The 10955-nt window shown below is 33.3% G+C and overlaps 1 protein-coding gene across 1 annotated transcript; it reads right to left on the bottom strand.

Annotated features, from left to right (window-relative positions):
• Positions 1-1193: 1193 nt before the first annotated feature.
• On the bottom strand, positions 1194-8526 carry LOC123538766 (inversin-like). The gene is made up of 5 exons (XM_045323084.2): positions 8368-8526; positions 6650-6994; positions 5982-6083; positions 4532-4741; positions 1194-2410 (listed from the first exon to the last, which is right to left on the bottom strand). Exons 2-5 carry the CDS (start codon positions 6972-6974, stop codon positions 1557-1559), a joined length of 1491 nt encoding a protein of 496 aa, XP_045179019.2. The 5' UTR covers positions 6975-6994; positions 8368-8526; the 3' UTR covers positions 1194-1556.
• Positions 8527-10955: the final 2429 nt, after the last annotated feature.

Genomic DNA, 10955 nt, shown 5'->3' with positions numbered 1-10955 from the left:
ATTTTTCAATATAAATCGCAAACTTATTAGAAGCGTAGCATACATTCCACTATTATTTCAAAATATTTTTACAAGATGCCCACACTTGTTTTTGCCATTTTATTAGTAAACCGAATTATGGCGGAAATTTTGGATTTTGGCGGCCATCTTGGATTTCCACAAACCGCTTCCCAGTCTTAAATGAAGTGTATAATATTTATGTACCACCGTGCCAAGTTTCATGCTTTTCAGTGAAGGTTTTTATGCACGAATTTCTTGGACTATGTTACCGTCAACCAGCTCTAACCAATGAACTGTAACAGCAATAAAACCCCTCCTATACAAAGATGTATTTCAAATGATAGAGAAGGACAGGCATATATCATAGTAGCACGATATTACTAAGGCTTATGATTTCGTGTGCGGGTCCTACTTGCGTTGAGTCGTATACGAATGAGTTTTGTTAAGCTGGATAAAATTTACCCAGTACGACCCAATGTTAGAGTTTATGACCTGAACTCACTTTAAGAACTCGGGAATAGAGACAGAGGTACTCTTGAGTCTCTTCTGTGAATTTTGGAGGAAAGTACAGGCTGTGTTAACTTTAAATTAACATTCCACGTTGAAATACATGAAACATGATGTAGGCATAGGAAATAGAGATCAATATAATTGCACCTTTACTAATCCTACCAGGTGTTCTGTATTACAAAAGTGGATCTATTGTGACATTTTGATACAAGCAAAACTGTATTATCTGCACTATTATTTACCTACTGGTACTTCGTTTTATTATTGGCTTGTTAAAGTTATTTTTTACCATATGTTAGTTGACAGAATCATAGGAACCATGTCTTGAGGGGTAAATCAAACACAAATAAATTTAAATCCTTAATGATTTTGTTGTGCAAAAAGTATGTATTGTGTCTTAAACAGTTTCATTTTCCACTCAATTGTGTAATTGCAAGGGAAGTAAACTAATAGATCTCTACTTATAAGTTATAGCCCAAGGCAAGAGTTGTCATTCTTTGTGGATCACAACTTTAAATTAAAAATTAAAACTTCTGTTATTGATATTAACAAAACTATCATAAACTTCACATTTGTGAAATCATTTTTGGTTATTTCAAGGATTTGGAAATTAATTTCTAGACTTTATTTAATGTAATTCTATCACTGAAAATTTTAGGGCCTATCTCTACATGATGCATAAATTATATTTGTATGTACATTTATTATATTGATTATATACACTGTTCAGGACATGAAACGAAAGGAAGTGATTTACAATGTTTTTCTTTGAATGGACGTACTCAAACTGTTGTGTAAACATACACAAATGTCAAAGAACAGAATCATGTGCTCGTAAAAAGTCCCAAGAAACAAACACAAGAAACAAGTTGTCCATATATATGTAAACACAGGTCTTATTACACAGGTACTGTATACCAGTTATGTTCAACACATTTCAAGCAATGTCGATAGAGTATTTCCCCCTGCAATATAAATGTCGCCAATCTATGATACTTGTGTACCAGTTCTTATGCCTTCATATACTCAAACTTTTTGTATTGTTTTCATTGTCTTCTGTTGTATTCAATTACTTGTATTTCAGTACTAAATTTTACTGCTGTCTTTGCCGGCAATGATATTTTTCTCTGATTTACATTCTCGTGTGACCCCGACCTTGGCTGTCGCGCACTCATATGCCTTCTACAGCGTATCATTGGGCTGTTTGGAGCGCTTCTAGGTATTTCGTCCTCACTTCTTAAGTAGACTGGTTTCTTATTTGCAAACGAGACTGTGACAGAACGTCCATCTTTTTCAACCACCGCCGGTTCCTCTTTGGTAGATGACACTAAAAGCGATGTGATGTGGGTATCATTACTTTTACCGGTAACTTTTGTGTTTAGCAACAGGGTACGACGTCTAAGTGCAGGTGAACCCATAGGGGAATCATCCGAGTCTGACGAAAACGATGACGTCAGCGGTGGTCGTAATGGCGTCTTCGGTTTCACTTGTTCGAAACTATTGGACTTTATAAACTCGTTCCTTCTTGCACACGATGGCGATAACCAAACTGAATTGGATTCGTTCAATGACATCTGACTGAAAGGAACGGACGGGTATTTTGGTGTTTGCGAAGACATAATTTTCTGCTTCAAAGAAGGTGACATAGGGAAAGGAGGTGTCGTCGGAGACAACTGCTTCGGTGATAGAACTGGCGAATGTATCGGCGATACAGAGTAATTTGTGTCAATTTTATTTGATCCTGTTGATATTTTCCTGTAAGTATTAAAGTCCTGTAGTACTTCATTCGAATTCTTCCGTAATGTTTTTCTAAGTGTTACATAAAACTCGTCATCCTGGTAAAACAGGTTATGCTTTTCGTCATTCAGGAGCCAAAGTTTATCTGCAGATATTTCATAACCTGTAATAGAATGAATGTATGTATATAATTGTATCGAATAAATAACTTTTATTTTATTTGATACACCAAAAACGCACAGATTTCCAGTTTTCTTCCGTAGGTAAATCAAAACAAATGACATGGACATACAAGAAACCGGAACGGTTATTTTCTTTAAATTAACGAGTTCAAAATAAACCTATACTGACATATGATATCTTCCATTTTATACACTTTTTGAATGGTTTAAGTATTAACCGATGCCATTCAGTATGTTTCATTTTATAAAGTCAAAACTGGTTTTTGTTTTTAAAGATTCCTTTCTTTAGCATGGTTATATAGCAAATCAGTCAGGTACTAACTCTTTGTAATATATAACGATAACAGATATTCTATTCAGATAATGTTCATCAAATATTCACGTTAACTAATCAGTAAAAATGTTTACCTTAATAAATAAATAAATAAATAAATAAAACTTGTATTAAATATCAGTCTCATGGTTTGTTTGTAATTGCAGGGATAACACTGAATAACCTTTGATATTCGAATGTCAGTCAATACAAAAGATGAAAAAATCTTATTTATGATTATTTCAAACTACAATTAAAACATCATTGTTTGAGAGAACGTGCCGTGCAAGACTTATTGGTACATGCAGAGTTATAGCAATTTAATTTCCTTAACATAAACAACAAAAAAAGACAAGATGAAAATGATTTATGATGATGACAAACTCTTCTTTTGTCATTAAACGATAGTTGATACCGCTACACAGGTATGTATTGCATAATGCAGTCCCACGAAGAAACTATTTCTGGTTTTGAGATGTCAGTGATGTATTAGTCTTGTTTTGGCAATGCCATTATATGATTAGTTCCGTCTTAAACTTATCAATTTTCTGAGACTAAAAATTTCAATTATTTTTGATTGCATCTTTTGTTTTGAAAGGCAATGTTACTTTTGGCTTTGAGATGTCAGTGATGAATTATTCTCGTGGTGGCAATGCCTTATTAAGAAACAATTTAGGACTTGAGATACGTTTAGTTCCGTCTTAAACCTATAAAATTCCTGATACTAAAAATTTCAATCATTTCAATTGTATATTTTGTTTTGAAAGACGTGTTTTTTAGTCACAGACTTTGTAACAATATCATTGGTTAATGTTATTTTTTGACCAGTCACAGATTTTGTAAAATTTCATTGGTTGATGTTTTTTTAGACCAGTCACAAACTATGCAACAATGTCATTTGTTGATGTTATTTTTAGACCAGGCACAGACAATGCAACAGTATGATTGGTTAATTTATGCTCAGAATTAACCATTAAGATACTGGTTTGTTATCTAGGCTTTGCAATTGTCTTCAGTGGATTTTCAAAATGGTTCATAGTTATGTGTAGCACTGCACCTCGATAAAACTCATGTGGTTTTTACATTTATGTTTTCCAGTGCAACAGTTTGCGTACTTCGAGACTGCAACTTCCGGTTAGTTGTCTACGGATTATAATTTCGCATTTAAATGAAATGTCAGACGTATTAACGTTGTCCGACCTTGTCAGAAATATTAACGTTGCCAGTTTAAATTAATGATTGTGCCAGTTTCGATCTATCAGAATTTAAATTTCAAATTGCAATGAACGTTAATATTGTAACTGACAGACATGGTTTTTGTACGTCAATAAACATACGAACTGTCAGACATACAATTTATTGTTATGCATTAAAATGCATTCAAGGCCGCTGATTGCATAAAATTAATTTAATTTCTTTTCTGAGAAGACGTTATTATGTATGTCAACAGAATTTATCATGTATCATCATGAATAGAAAATGTATAAAGTTTCTAACTATATAACATGATTACTCAAACATCAATTTTACAAGAGGGAAACAATATGACAGTTTCCATTTAACAGAGCCTTTAATGAAAAACACTTTAATTTATAAATCTTTTCTCTATACGCTTTAATATCGATAATAAATTTTCTATCTGCCTTAATTTTCCCTGCAGTCATTTTCTTGCGATACTGTTACGTTGTCCTTGTTTTGGATGCATATTTTAAGAAAGGACACATTATGCTAATGAGGACTAATGAGTGTCAACAAATGGCGGCAAAATTTATGTTAAAGTATATTTTACCTGCTGAAATGAGTTTCTTGGCTAGGTCGAGGGTCTTGTTGCATGGGCTATGAATAGCGACATATAATGCACTTTGTCCGAGGTTATCCAATACAGAGACGTCACATCCATGTTTTAACAACAGGTCAACGGTCATGTGACTTCCCTCTCGCAGTGCAATATGCAGGGCTGTTTGACCCGTTTTGTCCCGAGCATTTGGATCAGCGTCTCCTAAAATAAAAAAAGAAACATCATATTCTTAGTTTGTTATGAAGGTTATTAAAGGAACCTGTTGAAGGCACAAAAGATTAAATGTAAGGGTACATTTCTCGGAAGCACAGGGCATCACAAACACAGCCACAGAGCCACGTATTCGCAAAGTAGGCCCACAACAAAAAGAAGCAGTAACAAGAAACGATGTTATCATCTTTTAAAACAACGTCTTTAAAATATAAACAAAACAACAGTAAAGATAATATTCTATGTAGACCCTACTGCTAAATAAATTACTAACACTTTATACCAAATGTTTATTGCGTTTATAACGCAATAGATTACTTTTCAACAGCTTTTCTACTGAGTAAACAATCATTTTAGTGAAACATCGCCTACAACTCTCTGTATAACACTATGTCTTACTAATAATAATTGCAAAAAAGTTTTGAAAAATAATGAACATGAATTTGGTGATGTACGCCTTTAATTCTTTAGCTTGAAACATATTCCTTCCCCACCCACTTAGATATTTGATGTTATTTATGGGAATAATGCATATAAATGTAGTCTTAAACCTATACAGACTCTTTTTTTAATTAAATGTGACCACGTTTCAGACTGGTTCACCTGAACTAAATTAGCGTTGGAGTTCACCTGTCTCACCAACTGTTGTATCTTTCACTCTTAATTGACATATGTTGACATTGTTGTATCATAAATGTTGTCCATCCTACGAAATGACGTAAGATTTTGTTTTTGTTTTTTTTTCTTTAAAGTGATATACATGTTTTATGTTCTAGTTTTAGTATAAAAATAATGACACACATAATATACGTCAGAATTTAATTTGTCAGTTTTAATTAACGATGACAAAGTGCTTAATGCGTACATGTATTAAACAACACGTGTCTGTTATGCCTACGATCAAAGCAAAAACGTATATCTTATTTGTTTTGTATCAAACGAGGCATTTAGCTCTTAAAGATCACTGGTTACGAAACTAAATATGTTTTAACACAAAAATGGATGGTTTATCAAAAAAAATTCTCCCCAAATACCAAACAAAACACCATTTGCTCCTTCAAGGAGAGCAATTAGGACAAAATATTAAACAGAAAAAAACCTAACGTACATAGATAAGCAATTGTCGTTGAGGTTGATCCTTGTGGTGAAATGAAGTGTTAACAACAATACTAACAAAAACACTAATACAATAACAATAACAACAACGACGACGACGATAGGAAAAACTTACCGTCCGTTAACATTATTCTAACCATTTCACTGTAGTCATAAAAGGCGGCTTTCATCAAAGCTGTTTCACCATTTGCATTCTTTGCATCCACAATACATCGTCCTGAAAAGAAAAGTTAAACTGTAAAAGCTAAAGGTTACATTTATTACTTTGGTAAACTGATCTCTCGGAATGGTAGTACACTTGACACACGCTTTTAAAACATGTTTTGTTCCAATAGACAAGTTATACGGTTTTACGGATATTTGTTAATTCATCATTCTACAGGTCAATATGAGGACAAATTTGAGGATCAGTATATATGTTATACTGTACTTCGCAAAAACAAGAGCAAGTCATCAACCAAGCAAATGTTGTTTGTTGTTTATTATTACTATTCAAATGTGACATTTTCAAAAACGATTTCATTACAAAGCATTCACTAGTATTTTTCTCAGACATTTTGCAAATGTTTCCACTTCACAATATGTATAAAAGGTATAGTCGCATGTGCTTGCAAATCATTAAATAGGTGTTTTATTACATGCTATTAGATATAATTTTTTACATAATATTTAAGTTTTGATATTTGATAGCCTAGAAAACATATGTTGAATATAGACTAATCATGGGCCCGCGTATATCAAAAGTCATGTAACAAATGACATATATATTAACAGGGTACTCACCACTATGGATGAGCTTTCGAACAACTTCAGTGTTTCCTTCATCAACAGCGAGGTGTAGTGACGTATTTCCATTTTCATCCGTAACGTTGACGTCACATTTAGATGACAACAATAAAGTCAAAATTTCCAGTCGGCTTAAAGTTGATGCCTCCATTAATGGAGTCAACCCGCTCTCATTTCTAGTGTTCCACGCCATTTTGTTGTCATGTAGACACGCTTTAGCGCCATCTATATCGTTCTTGTAGACACATTCGTTGAGGTCTTTTCCGCCGGAAAATTCACCGTGTCCTAGCACAGGACTGGTGGATGGTGATAACTGGCGCATGGTGACACAGTTCTGGCACTCTGTTTTAGAAAGAACATATATAAGATATCCTTTCCAGTCATTTCAACATCTATTTCATATTTTAATATGACATGTTTTTTCCTGCTTACTGCATCGGCTACCTCCCTTCACATAACATAAAAATCGTATTAAGAATTTCAACGCGTGTTCTGTGCAAACCTTAATGGTTGTTCGACGTCAAGAGTTAAATTTACCAGTCACAAGCCAAATGCTCTTTACACTTATTATGATTAGTAAACAAAGTCATAGACTTAATATTCCCGGATCGATCCTGTTAAGATTGATTTTTTGTAATACGGAATGTATTCATCCTCATTTGTGGGAGAAACTATCGAAAACTGAAATTTGATTAATTGTCATAGCTTTTATCCACCTGAGGGTTTGCATTCTCTTTCATCAGATGTTCGACATGGTACCCGAGACGAACCGGGGGACCATGATAGAGCTCTGGTATGCGAGAATGAGGGTTTGTGACAGATTGCATTAAATCAATGAAAATTTCAACAATTATATCCGGTAGATGTACTTGATTCTTTTTAGCAATATCGGATATAAACCACAAGTTATTTACAGTAGATATAGATCTAAGTTATATTACAATCAGCTTTGAAAAAGACAGTAAAAGAAACTAATTTCAGTTTAATTTTATGTAAAATTTATTGAAAATTTTGTTTAAGTTTTAAAGGAGGCTGAAAACGGTGTGTTATTATTCAACATTTTTTCTGACGTCACAATTATTACGTCATAGCGTTAGACGGCATAGCGCGCGCGCTGGAAAAGAAATCAGCAGAAATGAGGCAAATATTTGATGGATATCGTCAAGGACGTACACAATAATCTTAAATAACGTATTAGAATCGAAATAATATATCTAAAAGAGTGATTTGCCCTTGAATAAAATCATTGTTTATCGTTCAGATGCGTATTATTTATATCGCTCGGACTGTGCCCTCGTGATATAATTCCTTCGCACCTGAACCCCAAGCAATGATTTTATTCAGCGACAAATCACTAAATGAGATATATTATCTCTTAAGTAACTTAAAACCATAGTATGATTTTTTTTCCAAAGTGAAGTAATATAGATCTGATTAAGAAATGATTTCTCAATCCCACACTTTTTGTTTTTACAGTTTGTTTCAAAGCAAATATGCATCAAAGTTAAATCTAGAATGGATTTGAACTATGTTCTTTTGATTTTAAATGGCAGCGTTTGTATTCATTATAAAACACGCTGATTCCCACTTGGAAATAAGTTTGAAATAAAAAATGCCATATTTCACCAATTAATACAATGTTTTTAATAATTACATTATTGAATTAACAACCGATGTTTTTTTATGTAATTATATTATCATAAAATCTTACTTACAATTTTTATTTATAAGATCCAAATAACAATTTAAAAATTGTAAAGTAGAATCAAACTAAATGGTATGTCACTTGTTTGCCGTTCAATCAACAACTAACGAGTTCCAGCCTGTATCCTGTAGATAAAAACGCACAGGTTTAATTCATACGTCATAATTATTAAGATATAAGACATTTAAATTACAGGTGTTATCATGTGATCGCTGAATAACAACCATTATTTACTCAACCGTTTTGTTGTAACTGAATTATGAAAATTTAATGCAAATCAAGTCCGTATACGTCTAAAGAGATAACTTAACAATAACATTGAAACAGACAGCGTGACAGTTTATTCTCGTTAGTGATTTGAACTTGCTCAGCCGCCTTTATCCATTCTCACCAATCAGATGTTCGTCAAAATCCCGAGACGAACTCATCCGGGGAACCACGGTAGACCTCTGGTATGCGAGAATTCCTTTATCCCGAGTCAATGGTTATAAATACAACACAGATTTCAGAATACAGCATTATCTTTGATGGACTGTTCATGCCAAATAGGAAGTGAGTAATCAGGTAGCCTGTGAAGTAGTCAAAATGTAATTCCATTATGTTGATAGAATACGGTATATCGAGTCATACAAAGATTTTATTGCCGATTGTATTGAGAAAAGATATAGACCATTTCCATTGTGAATTTCCAGGTTTAAGTTTTTGCCTACATCAGCGTTATTATTGCTCCGCAGCAATTTTCATGGGAGCATTTTCGGGTGATGTTGTTTTTGAAGATAAATTATTGTTGTTTTTAACATAACATTTCAATCTTTTTCTTTATTCTTGTTAAGGAGACATGTTATACCAGCTGGCTATATATGGTTTTTAAATGCTTTCGAGTTCTTAAACTGCTGCCCCAAGATTTTTAAAACTTGTTTATATGAAATAAAAAAGGAAAATGATTAAGAATAATGAAACCTGATCAATTATATATTTCTACTTAAAAGCAGCCAGAACGGTATAACCGAGGTTTCAGTCATCACAAAGAAAAGATAGGGCAAATGTGTCATCACAAAAGTTGATAAGAATCTGATGGTCTTTTTACTTTACAATGCAACCAAGTTGCAAGTATAGAAAAGGCTGATTCCACACAGGTTATCATTATTTAATACGAAATGTGTTAATATTACTTTAACAATGCCACATTTTCATTCGTTGAAAACTTTAACAGCATTATATTCATCCATTGTCGCAATAAATATTAGAACATTTTACTTCAATGCTCCTTTTGTATCAATACGAACAAATAAAACAAAGAATACACAAAACATACAACTGAATGCACAGTCAATGATTGAAATACTGTTGAATTGTCTGAGGCTGAAATAAATGGACCGAAACTAGTTACAAGTACCTATCGCGCTAGGGAGAAGTCATTTGCATTAGTACCACAGCCAGCAGGGGTTTATATATAAACGTCCAATATGAACATTCAAATTTTCATAGGTGTTTAAATCTCTGAAAATTTACTTAAATCAAACATCTTAAAAACAACATATCGAGGGATAAACGGAACACTGTCAAAATTCGTTCAATTTAATGAACAAATTACGACAGTTTTCCGTAAACTCCTCGACAAATGGTTTGCTTTAACCCTGTGTTCATCTGTGTGTTGACTGTAAAGCTCAGTCAATGTAATACGCAGACGAACCTCTGAATTATTTTCGTATTTCTTGGTGCGCATGCGTATTGGTAGCAAAAACCGGAAGTAAAATAAGCCAATCAAATTCCACTTACAAAAACAGCTGATTGATCAGGATTGACCTGCTAGGGAACCATGGTAAAATCTGGTATGCGAGAATATATAATACATGTACGCTGCTGTCGTTTGCCTTACCTGAATAATTAAAGGTCTTGTCACGGATAATGACAAATTACCATGTTGCATGTGTACTTTTATAAAATCAAACTAGGGGAAAAACATGTTATACGTCAGCAGTGACACCGTTACGTTCTTTATTTAGAGAAAGAGAAACACAGTAAACAGGCTGTAATACATTGTTTTAAACATGTTTATTATTATAAATGTGCATTAATTGAAACGAATTTCAAAATATGAGTATTTATATATTCATTAAGGACCTTGAATTTCAGTGTTGTTTTTCAAACAAAATCCAACAACCAGAAAAATAACTGGCTGAGTCCTTGTCAAATTAAATAACACCAGATGCAGACAAAGCATGGATCAGAAAGAGTCGTGATTCTGTGTCACAGGCTTCCATAAAATCCTTCGAGCCATCTTAAAGAAAAAGGTTAATATGAATTAAAATCGCTCTCTGATTCACGAACAACCAGTCTCTTTTGCTAAGATGCAAATAACGACCATAATTTTGTAAAGCCCATATATGGAGAGGAGAATCTGCGGTCTTTCTACATTATTATAGCTGGTATTAAACAACAGCGTATTGCTTCTTATTAGTCATGGGAAAATATTATCAAATTCTTGTGACATTTACTTGCAATGAAAGACTGATTACATCTCAGTATTTATTACCTTAAATATGATAACCAAACCATTCTTGGTAAACAGGTAAGCCGAGCCAGTAGGTCGCTTAG

This window comes from Mercenaria mercenaria, chromosome 18 (genome assembly GCF_021730395.1).
Source record: "Mercenaria mercenaria strain notata chromosome 18, MADL_Memer_1, whole genome shotgun sequence".
Lineage (NCBI taxonomy): Eukaryota > Metazoa > Mollusca > Bivalvia > Venerida > Veneridae > Mercenaria > Mercenaria mercenaria.
This window is presented reverse-complemented; position numbering and strand designations above follow the sequence as displayed.